The following is a 20723-nucleotide window of genomic DNA, read 5'->3' as shown; positions in this document are numbered from 1 at the left end:
TGTATTATGGTTTCAGAAGTATGGCATCTTCCATGCAGTGTGGTTGGTTAATGCTTTTGTGTGCTGTGCATTAGCTCCTCTTGCAAAAAAGTCACCTTTTTAATTGCGTAACATTTTCAAAATTTCAGCAAAAATTGTTTTGTATTAATTAATTAACAAGAAATATGCCCCAATGGCCGAGGACATTAGCCCAATCTAATTTCCTTTCGGGCTGAATTCAAACATTACCACAATATCTTAGCCAATCCACAATTAACTGTATAATAAACTTACTCTTTAAGTTAATAAAACTGACCCACCAAAGTCACTTGTACAGTCTAAGCTCCTGCTCATACTGGACCATCCACAGCTGTAATGTGTATTGAACTGCTTACAAGTTCATTTCTGAGCGCAAGTGTTAATTACTCTTTCAAACAGTCTCACTTTAAGTCAATATTGACTTTAAAGGCCTCATCTGTCAATACAATGGTCCGGCCTTTGTTTGGCAGCCCGCCGGCTGACGTCAGCACGATCAGCGACAGGAAGAGGACGATGAGGACGATGAGGACAGAGTTTCTCTTTTCTTCTTCTGACTGATGATGCATAATGTGTCCATGCAGCCTTTCCTGTGCTACCCCCCCCCCACACACCCATCTCCCCCCAGAGCCCGATGCATCACACCTCTGCAACATCAGTTGCTTTCGTTTTATTGCGATTTGGACATGTTTTATTTGGGGAGCCCTCGTCTTGGTGTACCTGGAGATCCCCTCAGTTCCACCTCTGCCATCCATTGAAGGCCGATTGTCTTTACTGCTTTTGTCTTCCTGTGTAACGTATAGCTGATTATATATATTACATTACACATTACATACACCACACCTCGAACAACTGCAGTCGCCACAACACTCACTGCAGGCGGAAGCCTGTGTTTCCCGCACTTTACTGCATGTAAAAAGAGACGCGCTGCAGCTGCGTTCGGGACGAGGCTTCCTGTGGGCGGGGCTTAGAGCTCCTGCGCGCCGGAGACAGACTCCACCCCCTACGCCCCCCCGTTTCCCCCTACGCCCCCCCGTTTACACCCCCCACGTCGTGTTGAAATTGCGTGTTTGAATTGAAAGTAAACCGACTTGATCTACTTATTGCGTTGGGTGTGGTTTGACTTTGAGCTGATGGTGCAGACGTGCTACAATAAGCAGTGCAGTCATTACAACACGCGTGATTGGATACATATTTACAACATCCATATGAAATGGAATGTTAGTGTTACTACTACAATTACCATTTTATCAACATATTAAGTTGATGAATTAATGATTTTCATCATATGCCTGTGTGATGTATAACATTATCCGGGGGATAACTATGGAGCAATGTTTGTTTCTATCATGAATAAGCGCGTTCAAGGTTTTGCTATTCCTACCATATTGTCTGGCGGGAACTTGATTCTAGTAAACAAAGTAATAGCGACCCCGTTGGAACCAATCCGGGCTCAGTTAAAATCCGCCGATAGCCAATCAGCATGCAGAGACATTTGAAATGAACGCTGGGCGAACCAATCAACGGCCTTCGCGCCTTCCTGGTCACTGGTGGGTTTTGCCCTGCGAGGGAGGGAGCGCGAGCGCTACGTCAAAACCTTACACCCTCCGTTTTTTTAATATAAATATACATTTATTATTTCTTCGTTTGGTCACGAAATATTCTCTCAGTTTTACTCCCTGGAATTACTCGCGCAATAATAAGGTAAGTGCGCCTGACCCATGCACAGGCTTGAGAAATGCTAAATCGCTGAACGTTCCTCTTTGTTGCGATATTTGCTTTTAGCGAAGTTAACGGAGACCAGGCGCCGACTAGTTCCTGGAAATGTACCTGGTCTCCACTGGTCGGAGTAAAAGGGATGGGCGACTGTTGGGTTCTGTGTAAGCAGCCGGTTGTCTTATATTGTTACATTGGACATTATTATTAGACGTTTGTTCTGACCAGCAGTACGGGGACATTAACCAGAGCGTTTCCACATTAGCGGCACGCCATCATGTTACTCCCAGAAATTAGACCGTACCTGCTCAGTCATACAACCATACAAGTAACTTTAAATTGCAACGATAACGTCAGCGTTACCACAACGCAGGTGTTTTTAATACTTTCGCTGGGAGATGGTCCCCGAGCCTTGCTTTTGACGAACTTATGCACACATGTGCGCTCGGTTTGACTGACGGGTGCGTTTGTTTTCTTCGCCAGCAGCACTTTAAGTCATGACGTTTTCCCTCCTTCGTCCCTGTCCCGAAGCTAAGGTCGGGCGCGCGTCTTTAAACAGGCTCAGCGGGGACCGGCGCGTGCTGTTTAGGACCCCGTCACTACGCCTCAATGACCGCAGTGGGTAAACAGGCCGACTTTAAAAGTAACACACAAACGCGGTAGTTTACGGAACTGCTCCACATTGATCGTTATTGCCGTGACGTCACGCGGAATGATAGCGCGGCGAAAGTTGCTCACGAGACTGAACGATGTGAACCCAAGGGAAGATTCCACGCTACATTGTTATTTATACATATCGCCTCACAATGCCCCGATAGCCTCGTGTAGCCTCTGGTTGAATGCACTTATTGTAAGTCGCTTTGGATAAAAGCGTCAGCTAAATGACATGTAGTGAATCTACAGTGACGCAGTGTCAACCTGACATGTGGCCGTTCTGAATGTCACGACTTAACGTGCACGTCAAAGGGGCTGCATACCTACATAGGTGGAGCTAAACAGCAGTTTCCTGCTCAAAGGCGGCGTGTGTGCGTGAGCGAGAGAGAGAGACTTCCGTGAAAACTCCACCTACGGGACAGCCCGCATCCTTTCATCCGACGGGGACTGCGTGCTCGGCCGCGTCGCAGCAGCTCATAGGCGGGGGGCTGAGGGTGGGTGGACCCCCGTACGTGGACTCTCCCTACATGTTGGTTGTGATCCTGGGGGGCTGAGGGTGGGTGGACTCTCCCTACATGTTGGTTGTGATCCTGGGGGGCTGACTACTCAAAGGACTGTTGGAGTTGTTTCTGTGTTTTTGAAAGGCATACAAGAGATCAGGTACACACCGGATATTATTGTACAGCAGAGTGGTTGTGTTGTGTTTGTCGATATAATGGCTATCAATAAAAAAAAAAAAAAGATTTGTTTGATTTGCTTGTGGCTTTAGGGTATTACACCAAAAGCACTAAGTCTCTTATGTCACCTCCCATTTACTGACGTCACTAGGACATGTGGCTGAACTTGTGGCCAGTAGAGAGCTGGAGGTAAAGATCTATACTTACTTTGCTGAAACCGAAGCAAAGTCACTATTCTCTCACTTCCGGTGAGTCTTGCTACCACCCACTGTGTACATTATTGTGTTCTCGTGCTGGCATTGGGACGGTCACGCATGGGAAAGTGAGCCGTAGCAGCAGGGACGTGGGCATGTTTCCATTTCCACTCTCACTGTTTGAGAGTGAAAGTGTCTGCTGGACCTGACAAACGGCTCAGTTTCCTGTCATCTGACTCACAATGCACCGCTCTGTCAGACGGCTTTGGCTAAAGCTACCAGGGACGGACCTGTCAGCGGTTCTCTAGACACACTGGGCCTCCCTGGTCACTAATGTTCCACACTGCTGACCTCATTGTGGCCAGTGGTGCCATTCTGAAGTGTAGGCTAATGTAAGTTGCCCTTCTGTGGTACATGGTCCCTCAGACAGCGCTGAGGCAGACCCAGCTCAAGAAGCTCAATCCAAATCTGACAAGAGGCCGGGCCTTTAGAGGACCATCATTTAGTATAGGCTGGGTGTTGGTTTGTTTCCCTGGGTTTACTACTTGAGGGGGGTACTAGTTGGGCAAACGTTTTGGCCGACCGGCAGGGGGGGGGTAGTCCCTCTGGTGCTCTCTGCCCCACTGCTGCGAGCGACACACGGACCGATTGTGTGGTTCAGAGGTCCTTGTAGGGGGTCTGGACTGTGAGACTGCCACCATTTCTGTATGAAGCCCTAAGCCCATTTCACCCTTCATTGTTTAGTAAAGCGGTCTAAATGCCACAGTGTAGTGACGGCCGGCTTGAGGAGGTCCTCTGCTCAAAGCCAGATCTTCTGGGGTCGCTCTAATCCGTTGCCGCATGTCTTTTAGAACAACATCTGCTATGTACAATCACACGTTGAATTGCAGAACTGCTGTATTTTTAAGGCTGTTTCAGCTTGTGCTCATAAGCCACAATGCTCCCTGGTTTTGTTTTTGCTTCCTACCTGTACTGTATTTGACTTGCTGCTACGTCTCTCGTCTTTCCCTCATCCTCCGGTCAGTGAAGATGCCTGCTGTAAGGTATCAGAGCGGGGAGATGGTCATGGGCCGCTGGCCTGGCAGCAGCCTGTATTACGAGGTGAAGGTGCTGGGCTTCGATGCAGAAAGCAGTCTCTACACCGTCATCTACAAGGATGGTACCGAGCTGGAGCTCAAGGAGCCAGACATCAAGGTAGTCAGCAACTTAGAACAGTGCTTATAATAATTTGTGTTTTTATACTTTTGAAATATATTCTATATTAACTAAATACCAACATTGTGAAAGTGATTCATTGATTTACAGACCAACTTGTTTGATGCCTTTCACTTCCATTTTTGTGCTGAATATCTGCAAATGTGTAAATATTTGCATCAGACTAATGGCAGTTCATCAGTCAGTGTATCAGAGTTAGATCATACCAACACATTCAAACGCAAAATGAAGCACTGCTTTGTCTCCACGTTTGATGTGTTGTTGCTGATTACCAGTGATCCTTTCCATCAAAATGAGACTTTAAATACGGTTCAACTTCACCTGAATTCAAAGCTGGTTGTTTGTGTTGGAAGTGATATGAGCAGAACTCTCATTTTTACCATTGATGTCTATGATGTTCACTTAATTGTGGGAAATGAATTGATTTCTTGTGCTTTCCTATGACTGATTGGAGGAACGCACGAGCCTGGCAGACGTCTTCTCCACCTGCCGTGTGAAGCTATTGGATACAAGATGACGTGGACCGTATCTGTTCTCAATCTTTCTGTTTTCCTTCAGCCTGCTTCAGGATTCCAGACCCGGCCTCGCTCTCGGTCCCGCTCTCCGGGCCGTCGGCGCAGCCGCTCTCGTTCCCCGGCGAGGACCACGCGCCGCACGTCCTCCCGCACCGCGGCTGCCGTCATCACCGATGCCGCTGTGCCGTCCCACAGAGACACCAGGCTGAAGGATTCACTAGAAGTCAGGCTCAGTCCCCTGGTAAGACCTTGGTCCAGTGGACTGTCCTATTAATGTTAATGTGGTGCGTTAAAGAGATTCTAACCACGTGTCTGGAATGTCCCACATCACAATGTTGCAACACTAAGAAGAACCCCATTCAGTTTACACTTCCTGCTGCTGCATTTTGTAGTTACCAGGCAACAAAAAGCAGAGTGGAACATTACATTACATTACATTACATTACATTACATTACATTTAGCTGACGCTTTTATCCAAAGCGACGTACAATAAGTGCATTCAACCATAGGGTACAAACTCAGGAGAACAAGAAACAAGAAAGTGCAATTTCCTCAAATAAGCCAATTTACAATTTGCTATAGATGAGTGACGTTACAATGTGACGGAACAGTGGATATGTCGATTGTGCCTCGTGCACCTGGACACCTGTCCAAAAAGGAATGTCAAACTATATCAAAGGGCCGGTCACAGCGCCGCATATTTGGTCTATGGGTTGTTTTTTTCCTCAAATATAAAATCGATCACATTGTGAAACCAGTAGTTTGATGTTGCCAAAGACTAGTTATGGATTAGATGAATAAATGTGTCTTGACCTGGAGTAGTTGTGCCATCAGTGGAGTTCTGAGTTCTAATCTGGCAGGATCATCATCAAATGTTGTCAATCCTCATTCCAGCCTGTTGTGGGGAACTGTGTCTGTTTTTTGTCCCTGTTATCCTGGATTTTTGACCCTAACTCGTCACTCTTCCTCTCCCTATTCTCCATCAACCTTCATTGTTTGATGGCCAGAAACAGACCAAGGCAGCAGTGAACAATGGCAACAATAAGCATGCGAAGAAAGAGGAGAATAATACTGCTAGTAACGTAAGTGAGATCATTTTTTTTGCTGTCTTTGAAACGTGAGGTTAGAACTAAGTTGGTGGTGGACAGGCTCATGCCTCATACACAACATCATCCCATGTGACCGACCAAAAGTCCTGAGAGCCACACAACGCCACTTTTTAGTTGGTCCTTTATCTACATGCTTCTCTCATTAACTGTTACCAAAAAACAACAGATTTTCCTTCCTGTGTGTGTGTGTGTGTGTGTGTGTGTGTGTGTGTGTGTGTGTGTGTGTGTGTGTGTGTGTGTGTGTGTGTGTGTGTGTGTGTGTGTGTGTGTGTGTGTGTGTGTGTGTGTGTGTGTGGCTCCACTCGCAAGAGTGCTTTATGTAGCCGGTCACACGGCGTAGCAGCATGTGAAACTTCTTTACATTCCCTGCCTTTGGGGGTCCTACGTGGGGAGGGGAAGCCATCTGGGATTCTTAAATGAGTTCACATAGACATTCTACATCAGGGGTGCCCACTCCTTCTTGGTTCACAAGCTACTGATGAACGAGGAGTAGCTTCTGCAAACCACAAAGTAGTTCAGCGTCTCCCCCACCCGTCCCCATCAGAGGACGCACACAGATACAGTGGGTACGGAAAGAATTCAGACCCCTTTTCAATTTTTCACTGTTTCATTTCAGCCATTTGCTAAAATCGAAAAAGTTCAGTTTCTCATTCATGTGTACACGGCACCCCATCTTAACAGAAAAAACTGAAATGTAGACATTTTAGCAAATTCATTAAAAAAATAACTAAAATATCACATGGTCATAAGTATTCAGACCCTTTGCTGTGACACTCATTTAACTAATATTTAACTAATTTGCTGTCCATTTCTTCCGATCCTCCTTGAGATGGTTCTACTCCTTCGTTGGAGTTGTTACGGGCGGTCGGACACCACCCTTAACATAAAGGAGACACACACACAAACCGGCTTGTATCAAAATAAGATAGGGGTATTTTATTTAACAGAATGGATATTAAAGGCATCTTAACAACAAACTAAAACAAAATACAAATGCGGAACGTTTTCACTGCCGGGTGGACGGCGATCTTGGCAGCAGCAAGCACCGTTGTGCAGACTGAAGGATCTGTGTGGCCCCCGAATGGTCCAGGAAGCCTTTGTAGCGCCAACACAGGTTCTGCTCAGGTGTGGCTCATCTGTAATCAGGACACTGCGTGCACCCAAACACGTGTAGCAACAAACACCAGAGCTGGGGGACGTAACGGAGTCCTGCTGTGTTTAATTAAACTGATTGGACTTGATTAGGAAAGGCACACACCTGTCTATATAAGACCTTACAGCTCGCAGTGCACGTCAGAGCAAATGAGGATCGGGAGGTGGAGGGAACTGCCCAAGGAGCACAGAGACACAATCGTGGCCACGGTTATGAAGTAATTTCTGCAGGACTCAATATGAGAGCAATATGCGATAAAATGACAATAGGGGTGGGGGAATCGATTTTTTCCGATTTCTCCGGTCTTGATTCAGAAAAGTTAATAATCGCAATAAAAAAAGTCCGTCTCCCGCGAGATATTTGCTCGCTCGCGGAGAACTCCCTCCCTCCCTCGCTCGCGAGGTTAGTCTCTGCTCGCGCTTGAAGGTGTTTTCTACGCGCTCGCTGTTGTTCTTTCTGACAGTGAGGGGGCGGAGCCAGTCACCATGGTCTCTACACCTGATTGGTTACAAACCCCGTCTTTGGATTGGCTGGAGTGATGCATCCACACAACTATAGAAGCCCATTTCCGCACTAATGTAAGGGGATAGAAAGTCGAAATTAAGAGATAAAACGTTGTCAAAAAACAACCACCCCCCCTTCGGTAACCGTAGTGGAGCGTAGATGACAACCAGCTACAAGCATCATTTACCATCATTACCGGCACATTAAGAGCAATGCGTCCAGCTCTCAGACCGGTCCGTCAGTCTGAATCTGAATACTGTCAGAATCTCCGATCCCCCCGAGTTGGTTGATGAGAAGAATCGCAGCACGTTGATCAATTAAAGTCAAAAAGTTAACATTTATTTAGAAGAGAAAAAGATTACATGAGCAATTCTCCGCAGATATCTGGCTCTAACTATTGCTTGCAAGCAGGAGGTCAAACACACCAGCACGTCTCTCAGCGCTCGGCGTAATGACGTCTCCGAGCAGTAACAACGCTGAGTTTTTATACACATGTGAAGAACATTCTCCGTGCCAGTTACGAGAAGCTACAAAGCAGGTTGAGATAAGAACCCAGGTGAAGCTGAGGGTAACACACACACACACACACACAAGATCCTCCTCAGTGGCCGGTGCAAATCATAATTAATTGACATAAAGTAAAAACGTGGATGCGGAACTTTCATACCGAATAAGTTATGAACTACGGCCATGAACAGGAGTCCTTTGTTTTGAAGCGTCTATGAGCTCGAGTTGACCGCCCTCCCTTCTCAGGACACAGCTGCAAAGCAACATTTGGTATCATGCTGCTACATCAGGGTCAAATACAGGACACTTGAGACACGGCTTTAGCACAAAACAATGTTATAATATATTTGACCAGTACATGCATCTCACAATATCTAATAACTTTACCGAACTATGGAGGAGCCTGCGCACATCTTACCTCATTATGCATTTTCCAAAAAGTCGATCCGTATTTAAAGTTGGCAAGATATTCACAGATTTGGACTTTTTTCCGGTATTTTACAAGTACGGACCGGTCTGAGACTAAGAGCAGCTTTTTCTTCATTTAAAAGAAAAATGAATCTGTTTAATATTTTTTTACATAGGCTACTTCATATTGTGTTGCAAGCTGCATTGGTTCTTGCATTGTTGATGCAGAAAATCATATTTGTGACAAAGATTTTTTTAATAAAAAATTAGAGCAGGTAATTCATCTTTTGATTTTCTTTAATTATCAAATAAAGTAGGAAGTGAGTAGCAAACTCAGATTTGAGAAAATTTAGAAAATCGAGATGCATCGATAATCGTTTTATCAGTTTCGAATCGAATCGTTGACCTCTGAATCGGAATCGAATTGAATTGTGAGGTGCCAAGAGATTCCCACCCCTATCGCACATTCTCTGAAATCGTGTGCAATAATTTTTGGTGCTGCGATATTCATTTTACATATAAATGAACGTCACCAACATTTAAGTTGCACACAGAGCGGACAACGACAGGTGAAGAGAAGCAGTGAACCTCACTAAGCGAACATCTCACCCAAAACAACAACCATCCGGCCGTCTTTCAACCTGAACTACTGTCGGTTCCTCCGGACTGCTCGTTCACATCTTTGGTCGTCCCGGACCGGCCGATTGTTAGCCGCTCCGTCTCTCCCGGGTGCCGCGGCGCCTTTCCGCTGGACACATTTTCTCGAACCTGACTGAATCGCACCAAGCCGGATGCTTCGCCCGCTCCGTGTCCCTTGCACTTTATTGTTTTATTTATATAGGATTTATTTTTTCCACATTCCGATTCTAATGTCTAACTATTCTGACAAATAAAATGTTCTTTGAACAAAGTGTACTTTTATTACTATGCTATTGTCATTATGTTATCAGTGGGATAAAATGGTCTGAAAATTGCAATAATATTGAAATAAATGTTGGTGCAGTAATCGCGCAACAAAAATTTGATATTGTGACAGTCCTACTCAATGTTCCTAAGAGCACAGTGGCCTCCATAATCCTTAAATGGAAGCCAAACTGATCAATCGTGGGAGAAGAGCCTTGGTGACAGTGGAGATGGTTGTGGATTTCCGGAGGAACAGCGGCCCACCCTCCCCCATCACCCTGTGTGACTCCCCCGTCACTATTGTGGACTCCTTCCGTTTCCTGGGCTCCATCATCACCCAAGACCTCAAGTGGGAGCTGAACATCAGCTCCATCAGCAAGAAGGCTCAGCAGAGGTTGTTCTTCCTGAGGCAACTGAAGAAATTCAACCTGCCAAAGACAATGATGGTCCACTTCTACACGGCCATCATGGAGTCCATCCTCTGCTCCTCCATCAGCGTCTGGTACGCTGCAGCCACAGCCAAGGACAAGGGCAGGCTGCAGCGTGTCATCCGCTCTGCAGAGAGGCTGCAATCTGCCGTCCCTGCAGGACTTGTTCGCTTCCAGGTCTCTGAAGCAGCTAAAAAGATGGTAGCCGACCCCTCTCACCCCGGACAAAACCTGTTTGTGCCCCTTCCATCTGGCAGGAGGCTGAGGTCCATCAGGACTAAGACCTCCCGCCACACCAACAGTTTCTTCCCGTCGGCAGTCGGGCTCATCAACAGAGCCGGTCCCCCACTGACTGACTATAACATCCCACCGGTCACTCTGCTTCACACTGCACACGTCACTTTAACTGTCATTTATCACTCGTCACTTGTTCGATAGTGCACTTTATATTTTTTATATTTTTTAATCCATCCATCCATTGTCAAACCGCTTATCCTGCACACAGGGTCGCGGGGGGGCTGGAGTCCATCCCAGCTAACTTCGGGCGATAGACAGGGTACAACCTGGATTGGTCGCCAGCCAATCGCAGGGCTACACAGAGACACACAACCATTCACACTCACACATCTACAGGCAGTCACCAATTAACCTGATCCCCAGAGCATGTCTTTGGACTGTGGGAGGAAGCTGGAGAACCCGGAGAGAACCCACGCAGACACGGGGAGAACATGCAGACTCCACACAGAAAGGCCACTGGGTGGAATCGAACCCAGGACCTTCTTGCTGTGAGGCAACAGTGCTAACCACCACGCCACCGTGCCGCCCTTATATTTTTTAACTTTTTAAATATTTTTAACTAACTTTATACTAACCCATAGCCTTATTCTACTAACCCATTGCATTAGCATTTCATTTTACTTTATTTTATTACTGGTGCACTGCTGTCTTGTCTGTCTACTGTCACGCACCAACCGCCAAGACAAATTCCTTGTATGTTTGACATATTTTGGCAATAAATGTTTCCTGGTTCCTGGTGAGAGGTAAAGAGGAAGATTACTGTGGCTGAGCTCCAGAGATGCAGTAGGAAGATGGAAGTTCCACAAAGTCAACTATCGCTGCAGCCCGATGGAAGCCTCTCCCCAAGGCAAGACAAATGAAAGCCTGCATAGAGTTTGCCAAAAACACACAAAGGAATCCCAGACTATAAGAAATAAGATTCTCTCGTCTGATGAGACCAAGATGGAACTTTTTGGCGCTAATTCTAAGCGGTATGTGTGGAGAAAACCAGACACTGCTGCTCATCACCTGCCCAATACAATCCCAACAGTGAAACCTGGCAGCATCGCTATGAGGGTGTTTTTCAGCTGCAGGGACAGGACCACTGGTTGCAATCGAAGGAAAGATGAATGCGGTACATAGATATCCTGGAAGAAAACCTCATCCAGAGTGCTGAGAGGATCTGCAAGGCAGAATGGCAGAGGATCCCCAAATCCAGGTGTGAGAAACTCGTTGCATCATTCCCAAGAAGACTCATGGCTGTACCAGCTGAAAAAGGTGCTTCTACTCAACACTAAGCAAAGGCTCTGAATACTGAAGACCATGTGATATTTCAGATTTTCTGTTTTAATTTGCAAAAATGTCTATATTTCTGTCAAGATGGGGTGCTGAGTGCACACCAATGAGAAATGAAATTAACTTGATTTTAGCAAATGGCTTCAATGAAACAAAGAGTGAAAAATGTGGAGAGGTCTGAATACTTTCCGTACCCACTGAATGTGGAAGGCGGTGTACGCGCCCCTGGGCAGAGACGTCTCCTGGTGCGTTCAGGCCTATCGGTTATTTGAAACGCCTCTCACTGAATATGGTGGTGCAATGAGGTATTCCACTGGGTGGCGCGTATTGAATGTCTCCAATGGACGTGGTGGTGCGACAACAATGATTCTTATTAATAGATTTATGAGCCGGATGTTCAGTTTGTTTCTACTATTCCATCCCTTTAAAACCGGGAGATACCAGGAAAAATGCTAAATCGTAGCCCAATGTGTGCACAGTATTTGTAAAAGTATTACTTTGCTAGAGGCATGTAGTGAAATCTGGACTTTGTGAGCTGGTGGTCAAACCTCGTTGAATCGTCCGAGCCCATTTGATCCTACGTGGAGAAGAGAGCCAGCTCCTTTGGCCACTCGCAAGCCAAAAAGTGTACAGCGTAAAATTCCACTTGACAGTGACGTTTGACTTCCAAAATCGCCCCTGACATCGCTCGATCTGATGGAAACAGAGTGCTGGTGAGTCCCACAAGACGGCTGCTGGACATATTCGACTGGTCGGTGGGTGTACATGTGCACCGCCGTGTGCACAATTGTTGGAGTAATTTGCATATTTAGGTATTTTCAAACGTCTAAGGCTCGTTGGAGTTGCTGCATTTGCAAAACAAGTTGATCTCCCATCAGGTCAAGTGACTGTAACCATTAACACATATTTTGTAAGAGCTGCTGATCAGCACCTTGTCAATCAAGTGAAATTGGGAGGCTGCATCTTGTACAACACTTTGATTTGTACCTTTTCTTTTCTTCAGAAAGGTGAGGCCACGGCAGAGGCGGGGCCTGATAAGGGCCAGTGTCGGTACAATCTGCGCCGCAGGAAGGACGATGCAGACGCCAAACCAGCTGCAGCCAAACCAGAGCAGCTGGTGGAGGAGGATGCCAAGCCGGCTGCAGCCCCCGGCGCCCCCACCACCACCCCGCTGGACTTTGGAGGCAAGATAGGTCGGTTATGTGACGGGTGCCCCATGCAGCTTGATGTTAGTCGACAGCAGGAATTTTCTTTTCACGTCTACAATTGTCCATTGCTCGCTGTGCACGGCAGTTTCTGGCCAGTACATGCACGCAAACACTGATATGTCTGTCAAGAGTCTGGCCACACCCCCCCAGAGATAGGAACTGTATTTAGGCCTGTCAATATGTGATAAAATGACATATCGCACACTCTCTGAAATCGCGTGCAATAATTGTTGGTGCTGCGATATTCATTTTACATATAAATGAACGTCACCAACATTTAAGTTGATCCTCTGTCCCTTTTCCTTGTGGAAAGAGGGCGAGGCTCAGGCAGTGCGCACACAGGCACAATGAACCCAACTAAGCTAAAATCTCCCCAAAAACAACAACCATCCGCCCGTATTTCAACCGGTTCCTCCGGACTGCTCGTTCACCTCTTTGAACGCCATCCTGCGTTCCTCCCGGGCCGGCCGATTGTTGCCGCCGCTCCGTCTCTCCCTGCAGCCCGGAGCTCGTCGCCCTGCCGGCAGTCGAAGCCCCGCGTTAAACCTCCCTGGGTTAAACCACCTCCCCCCACCAAGCCCGATGCTCCGATTCTAATGTCGAACTATTCTGACAAATAAAACGTTTTGTTCTTTGAAATAGCGTACTTTTATTCCAATGCTATTATATTGTCATTATGTTATCAGAGGCATAAAATGGTCTGAAAATTGCAATAATATTGCATATCACAATAAATGTTGGTGCAATATACGCACAAGAAAAAATTGATATTGTGACAGCCCTAACTGTATTGCATAGGTCTCTTCTTCTGGCCACCAGTAATTACTGCTGTCAGGGGGGTTTGCTATCGTACCCTGTGACTCCCCAACGGGACTTGTTGTCACAGTTTCGAGCGATGAAAAATCAACGCTAGGGGTTTATCCTTCATCTGCAGCACCAGTAGATGCACTGAGGAGCCCACGCACTCTCCAGTTGACCCGTCTGTGACCCCATGTGTTATCTGTCCGCCTGGCACACTGTCAGGGGTTCTACCACTGCGCATTTTGTCACCTATTAGAAACTGCCAGCATTAACCAGTCATAGCTCTCGTCCAAGGTTAAGGGTCGAACAGTAATTCTAAATACCTCATCCAACTGCCTTTCCCTTCCTCCAGGAGCATTTTTCTGGCTGCTCTTCCTGCCCTCCTGGGTTTTATTCCTGGTCCTCCAGGTGAACCAGGAGGACCCCAGTCTGACCAACTCTCCTCCCCTCCTGCCCCCTCCCGGAGCCTTCTGGGATGCTCAGGCTTTCGGCTTGGTGGTCCTCTGGATCGTATTTCAGGCTGTACTCTACACACTCCCTGTTGGAAAGGTGAGTGACATGTCTGCAAAATAGGTCATCCATGTGAACCGTGTAGATCTGGACCTTTCCTGAGTCAAGAGATTTACATGTGTAGCGTTGCAGTTTTGGGGAATCTGACACATGACATGCGTGGTGACGTAGGGGAAACCAAAGTTTGTACAACAAGTGTTGTAGAATTGTTCCAGGAGTGGAACTTGATAACTGGCCTGCACAACAGAAAACACACTGCAGTGTTTGGATGGAGTCTCTCTTGAAAATGGCAGTGATGCGTACGTCCAAGCCATTCACTCTCTGGTCCGTGTAGGCCGACACCAGCAGGTGCTTGGTGTCTTTGATTCCAGTGTGTACGGAGCCTCGCGCGGCAGTGGGATTATTCTGTACGTTCCTGGTCTTCTCACAGTGATGCCGAGGAGGACAGCGGAAGAAGAACCTCCCATCTAATTTGCTTTGGTTTGTCCATCCAGCCACAAACGTCACAGATTCCCAACCTGCAGGCATGAAAATCCCTCAACTTTCGGCAAAATTTACCATTTTGAAACCAAAATAGGTGACCGACGTGAATCGTGTAGATCCGATGAGTTGGGGTGGGTGGGGGGGGGGGGGTATTCATATTCAGTGAACTGTGAACAGGTGCGCGTGTCAGAAGGGAGCGCGAGATTCAGTGAATTGCGAACCGGGTGAGTGATGGTTTTAATATTTTCTGGTCTAAGTTAAGTTACCCAGGAGCTTTGTTGACATAGACTTAGCTAACGTTAGCTACAGCTTGATGAATGGGTCATTTAACGCGACGTTGGCCAGCTAGCTAACCCTCCGGTAGCTAACGCTAGCGTTTTGAGGAGGTAGATGTTGAGGTGAGGGGACCGACGAGGCAGAAGGTAAAGTGCTCCACCGTTCTATCAATAAGCAACCTGTTCAAAGTACGCTGGTACCATTTGTCTCTAAACTACGCAAACATTTGTCTAAAATTAATTTTAGACTAGTTGACCAGCACATTATATGCAATGCAATATAATGCATGACGAGTATTTAATGACATGTCCCCTATTAGTTGTTGTCAACCCCCCCCCTGAAAACCCTGATATCCTTCTCACCTTTTTCACCCGTGACCCGTTTTCATGCCTGAACCTGAGGCAGAATAAGGTTTCAGAAGACACATTTGAGAAACACGGTTAACATGCGTACTGCATTGAGACGTCCTGAAGCGGTGAGAATGTGAACATGTTTTATTTAAACAGGGATTTTGAGACCGAACATTGGCAGGAGGCAGGTTCCGTTTTCACAAACCAATCTGAGTTGGGTATGCAGCGACATGGACCCTCCTCATGTCATTTATCTTTGGCCGTTGTCTACAACGTAATGTAAAGTGTGCTGTGCTGACCTGTAGTCTCCAAACAGGTTGGAGATGCAAACTTGTTTTATTTGGGGGGTGGAGGTGTCTCAGAGACAATGAGAAAAGGTGATGTCGTGATCTTCGCAATAAAACATCAAAACATCTTTTGATGTGACGCAAGAGCCTCGGCCAATCAACGTTGAGATCTCTACATTACGCGTCGAAGTCTGGCAACTTTTTCACCCCTCATGAGTTTGCAGGTGTGAGAGAAGCCCGAGTTGATTAAGGGAAATAAAGTCTGCGTGGTTAGATGCAGAACCCAGAACACACAGTGGGGTAAGGAAGGTGCTGGGACTCGTGAACCTGCGCATGACTTTTTGGGTTGGTTGTCTCCGGCAGGAGGCAGAAATTAGATTAATGGTCAGGAGTGATGGATAATCAGATTAGGCTCATACTTCACACTAACTCTGTTTACTGACCTAAACCATGAACCTTTTTAATCCCGTTTCGTGTGGTACTCCCTCTCTGTGGATCAGAAGCTGTTGTAATAGGAATGTCTTTTCTGTGTGTCTCTAGCTGAGCGAGGGCATGCCGCTTCGGTCCGGGGAGAGGCTGAAGTACAGAACCAATGGTGAGGATGTGTGAAGCCCCGCCCACAGTAAAGTCTGAATGCATGAATGTTTCCTATACTGATGACTACTGCTAGATTGAGGTGATCGCTCACCTGTGGCTTAAACTGACCACGAGGGGTTCAAAGGATCGGCTTAATCAAGCCTCACATGGATTTCCCGCCCCCGTATCTCAAGCTCTCTGTGCCCCTACAGGTTTTTTCGCCATCTCTGTGAGCGCTCTCGCTGTAGCGGCGGCGGCGCACCAGGGCGTCGACATCACCTACATCCACAGCCACTTCCTGCAGCTGACTGCGGCCGCCTTCCTCGTCTCGGTCCTGCTGAGCGTCTACCTGTATGTCCACTCCCAGTATGCTGCCTCGGAGCAGCTGGCCCTGGGGGGGAGCTCTGGTAAGGGGGCGGGAGCTGCAGAGTGACCCAATCACTGCTCAGCCACGTGGCGTTGTGCCCCCTGACATCTGCTTTCTCGTCTCTTCTGTTTCACCAGGCAATCTGCTCTATGACTTTTTCAAAGGACATGAGCTGAATCCACGCATCAGAGAATTTGACCTGAAGTTCTTCTGCGAGATGCGCCCTGGTCTGATTGGTTGGGTGAGTTAGCACTTAATGTATGAAGTTCACTATAATACGCAGAAGAGGCCTTTTTATATTCCCATACCACAGTGCAAAGGCCATTTGCTAGACATGCTGCACCCTCTGGTGGCCACTCTAGTGTCTTTGAACCTCCGACACAAGGCGTGATGCATTGTTTCTCCTCGAGTGCAAACTTTAAGCTTTGAGGTTCTAGCAGCTCTTCTTTCCAATGGGCGTCAGAGGGTATTACGACATATTCGTGATGGTCTTTGACTTGATTTTATTCTCATCGTTCAGTGTTTGATCAACTTTGCGATGGCGTTGGCTGAGATGAAGCAGCAGGGTCTGGATGCTCCCTCCTACTCCATGCTCCTGGTGAACCTCTTCCAGCTGCTCTACGTGGTGGACGGCCTCTGGAACGAGGTACGCTGAGCGCGGTCAAAACGTGCTGTAACAGATGTTTACGTTATATTGTCTCACGAATGTCCTCTCTGTCCCCAGGAGGCCATACTGACCACCATGGACTTGATGCACGATGGTTTTGGCTTCATGCTGGCTTTTGGTGATCTGGTGTGGGTTCCCTTCACTTACACCCTGCAGGCCTACTACCTGGTCCGCCACCCCGTCCCCCTGAGCCCCCCCGCCGCCGCAGCCATAATCGCACTGAAGCGTAAGGAGCACAGCATCAGACTCACGAGTCATGAGCCGTCCTGTTAATCCAGATGTTGACCGTGTTACTTTATCTTGAGGTCCCGTGCAGCTACTCATGAGAACTCTTGAGGTTGATTTGTTCCCAAAGAAGTCAAGTTGAGATTGGTTTTCCCCTCCTTGTGTAGCTCAGCTGGATGTTTGAAGTTTTCTTTCTGTCCTTCAGTTGTTGGATTCTACATCTTCAGGAAGTCCAACTCTGAGAAGAACGCCTTCAGGAGAAACCCATCAGACCCCAAACTGTCTCGTAAGTTCTGTTGTGGAATCAATGGTGTGTGTGTGTGTGTGTGGTCAACATTTCTTTGTAGACCTCCAATAGAAAATAATTGAGGCAGCTTTTTCCTGATGTGTGAGCTCCCTGGAGTTAGTTGACACATCCTTTTCCAACAAGTGTCACCGTGGTAACCTTTGTTTGTCTCTCTGTTGTCGCAGATCTGCAGAGCATCCCCACTGCCACAGGAAAGAGTCTGCTGGTGTCCGGCTGGTGGGGTGTGGTCCGCCACCCAAACTACCTGGGCGACCTTTTGATGGCGCTGGCGTGGTCCCTCCCTTGTGGTGAGTTGGCTCCGCGTGCTGAAAGTCAAACGAATCCCTCTGGTATCTTCCAGCATTCCCACATGGACTCGTGGTACCTACCATAGATTACAGCAGTAATCCTAGTCTAGGAGTAGCACTAGCTTGTTAGTTTAGCTTCTAGTCTAGGAGTAGCACCAGCTTGTTAGTTTAGCTTCTAGTCTAGGAGTAGCACCAGCTTGTTAGCTTAGCTTCTAGTCTAGGAGTAGCACTAGCTTGTTAGCTTAGCTTCTAGTCTAGGAGTAGCACCAGCTTGTTAGCTTAGCTTCTAGTCTAGGAGTAGCACTAGCTTGTTAGCTTAGCTTCTAGTCTAGGAGTAGCACCAGCTTGTTAGCTTAGCTTCTAGTCTAGGAGTAGCACTAGCTTGTTAGCTTAGTTTCTAGTCTAGGAGTAGCACTAGCTTGTTAGCTTAGCTTCTAGTCTAGGAGTAGCACTAGCTTGTTAGCTTAGCTTCTAGTCTAGTAGTAGCACCAGCTTGTTAGCTTAGCTTCTAGTCTAGGAGTAGCACCAGCTTGTTAGCTTAGCTTCTAGTCTAGGAGTAGCACCAGCTTGTTAGCTTAGCTTCTAGTCTAGGAGTAGCACCAGCTTGCTAGCTTAGCTTCTAGTCTAGGAGTAGCACCAGCTTGCTAGCTTAGCTTCTAGTCTAGGAGTAGCATTAGCTTGTTAGCTTAGCTTCTAGTCTAGGAGTAGCACCAGCTTGTTAGCTTAGCTTCTAGTCTAGGAGTAGCACCAGCTTGCTAGCTTAGCTTCTAGTCTAGGAGTAGCACTAGCTTGTTAGCTTAGCTTGACGTGCTGTTAATGGATGTACTGTTAAAAGAAGGGCATCCCAGTTAACACGTCCGTTATGACTTCACCATGACAACCAAGCGAGCGACCGTCCCTTCTGATTCCCAACGCATTGAACTGGGGGCTCATTTTGACTCCTCACAGCCCACTGGGGCCCCCGAGTCTACGTCCATGTTTATACCGTCTGTCTACAGTCATTAATACAATTAGTTTCCACAAAAGCTCACCAGAATCATGGATTTGGAATCTTAATGTTAGTTATGGATATTGTACCCCCCCCCCAGGCTTCAGCCACCTCCTGCCGTGGTACTACATGATCTACTTCGTCATCCTGCTGGTGCACCGGGACGCCCGCGACATGAGCGAGTGTCGGAGGAAGTACGGCTCGGTGTGGGACGAGTACTGCCGGACTGTTCCCTACCGGATCATTCCTGGTGTCTACTGAGGACCCCCCCACCCCACCCTTGAGCCGAGGCCTTTTCTACCTGATATTACGGCCTGTGAGTCCCAAAAAGTTGAATAGGCGATTGACAGATTTGACTTTTTATACTCTTAGTTGTTGTTTTTTTTAATCCAAGAATTTATCAAGTTTGGTGTCTTGTTTCTGAATCCTTTTTTTAAGTGCGAGACAAAGCAGCACCCAGTGGAGGAATCGCCTTTTTAAAAATAGAATATAAACTGGGAATAGTTTCAAACGCTTCTGCTAGGAATGTCTTGGAAGGATGTATATTTTTGTATATATACGCATTTGTTTTATACTTCAAGAATATCTCCATTTGAATGATTTTTGATTTTGGTGAGGTTTTTTTCTCCCATATTCAATATTTCACAATATCAGCTTGGCTATTTTGAATTATTTCTTTAAGCTACACCTTCCCAGTACAACTCCACGTCCATGTTGTGAAGGTTGGGATTAAATCTTCTGCACAGTGGAACTCAGGACACAGAACTTTCTTTAAAATTTGGTTGCCTTTAGTTTTTAAATATTTATATGAATAGACATCTAGTTGACTTGAGTGTAAAATGATTTGGGAGGTTTGAAGAAAAATGCACTGATGTGAAAAGGCATATTTAGTTTTCTAACATACTCAGTCCCCAAGTGTATTCGACTTGTGTTGCTACCTCAGGTACGCTCTGTGCCGCGCGGGGCCCCCCGGCCCCCCGGGGGCCTGTGTGGGCTTATGAGCGTGAAGAATGCAAAGTGAGTGTTTTGATTCCAGCGTTCCGAACAAGTAACTATGCACACGAGTCCCCGTTCTGAACCACCACGGAATGTGGCTTCTATCTTCATCCTGAAGACTTTAATGAACTTCATGCTGTGACGACATGGAAGCTGCCGACTGTGCGTTTTTATGAACTGCAATTGTGAACCCCCCAAAAAGTCGTCCCCCCCCCCCCCCCCATGCAGCTGTAGCTTAGAACACAAGTATTAATTAGATCATGCATCATTTTTCTTATGCTGTGCTGACTGAATTCTTTGTAAATAGTTTGTTTGTTTACATCATGTTATTTTCAGCGGTGAAAACAGGAATGTTTCTCATTGGATATTTAACACTTCTTACAGATAAATTGGGTTTTTTGTTTTTGAGTTAAATCTGGCTTTTGACCACTAGTTACATTTACTCCTAATCCCAACAGCCGATCAGAGAGAAGTGTGTTTGATACTCGTAACAACACAGTGTGCTGATGAACTTGTCTCCTTGATCTGGATGAGCAGGAACAAAGAATCCTATCCACCACAATGGCTGCAAAAAGCTTTTCTGTACAAGAATTTGAGTTGAAAATAAAGATTTACAGTATTTGTCTTTTGTTCATTGGACGGCTGGCAGAGGAGCTGATGTCCCTCAGAAGGATGAATTCACACAAACATGTGCACACTTACTTTGTGTTGCATCCCTTATTTAAACGTACTGTTTGGAGGAGAAGCAGCTTTTAAGGTGGCTGCAGACCAGGGAGCACGATGGTGGTCCAGAAAGTGAATTAATATCAATGTTCTCAGTTTAA

General features: G+C 46.7%; 1 protein-coding gene across 5 annotated transcripts; it reads left to right on the top strand.

The window, feature by feature from the left end:
- The first annotated feature begins 1477 nt into the window (after positions 1–1477).
- Positions 1478–20518, top strand: lbr (lamin B receptor). 5 transcript variants are annotated; one of them, XM_040160214.2, is made up of 14 exons: positions 1478–1719; positions 4286–4450; positions 5030–5227; positions 5995–6069; positions 12575–12755; positions 13933–14129; positions 16027–16081; positions 16275–16469; positions 16567–16670; positions 16950–17075; positions 17154–17322; positions 17527–17607; positions 17793–17915; positions 19004–20518. In XM_040160214.2, the coding sequence occupies exons 1-14, from the start codon at positions 1516–1518 to the stop codon at positions 19162–19164; spliced, it is 2034 nt and encodes a 677-aa protein (XP_040016148.2). In that variant the 5' UTR covers positions 1478–1515; the 3' UTR covers positions 19165–20518. The 5 variants fall into 5 exon arrangements, with proteins under 5 accessions (XP_040016148.2, XP_040016147.2, XP_040016151.2 ...); XM_040160213.2 differs by having other exon boundaries at positions 1521–1719; positions 12575–12764; XM_040160217.2 differs by having other exon boundaries at positions 1534–1719; positions 4281–4450; positions 12575–12764.
- The last annotated feature ends 205 nt before the right edge of the window (positions 20519–20723 follow it).

The sequence above is a fragment of the Gasterosteus aculeatus genome, chromosome 18 (assembly GCF_964276395.1).
Source record: "Gasterosteus aculeatus chromosome 18, fGasAcu3.hap1.1, whole genome shotgun sequence".
Classification (NCBI taxonomy): Eukaryota; Metazoa; Chordata; class Actinopteri; order Perciformes; family Gasterosteidae; genus Gasterosteus; species Gasterosteus aculeatus.
This window is presented reverse-complemented; position numbering and strand designations above follow the sequence as displayed.

Coding starts and splice junctions, on each gene's coding strand:
- lbr (XM_040160214.2), top strand. CDS start 1,516: ATGAACGCTGGGCGAACCAATCAACGGCCTTCGCGCCTTCCTGGTCAC. Junction 16,671..16,949: donor GCCCTGGTCTGATTGGTTGG/GTGAGTTAGCAC, acceptor CTCATCGTTCAG/TGTTTGATCAACTTTGCGAT. Junction 17,916..19,003: donor GGCGTGGTCCCTCCCTTGTG/GTGAGTTGGCTC, acceptor CCCCCCCCCCAG/GCTTCAGCCACCTCCTGCCG.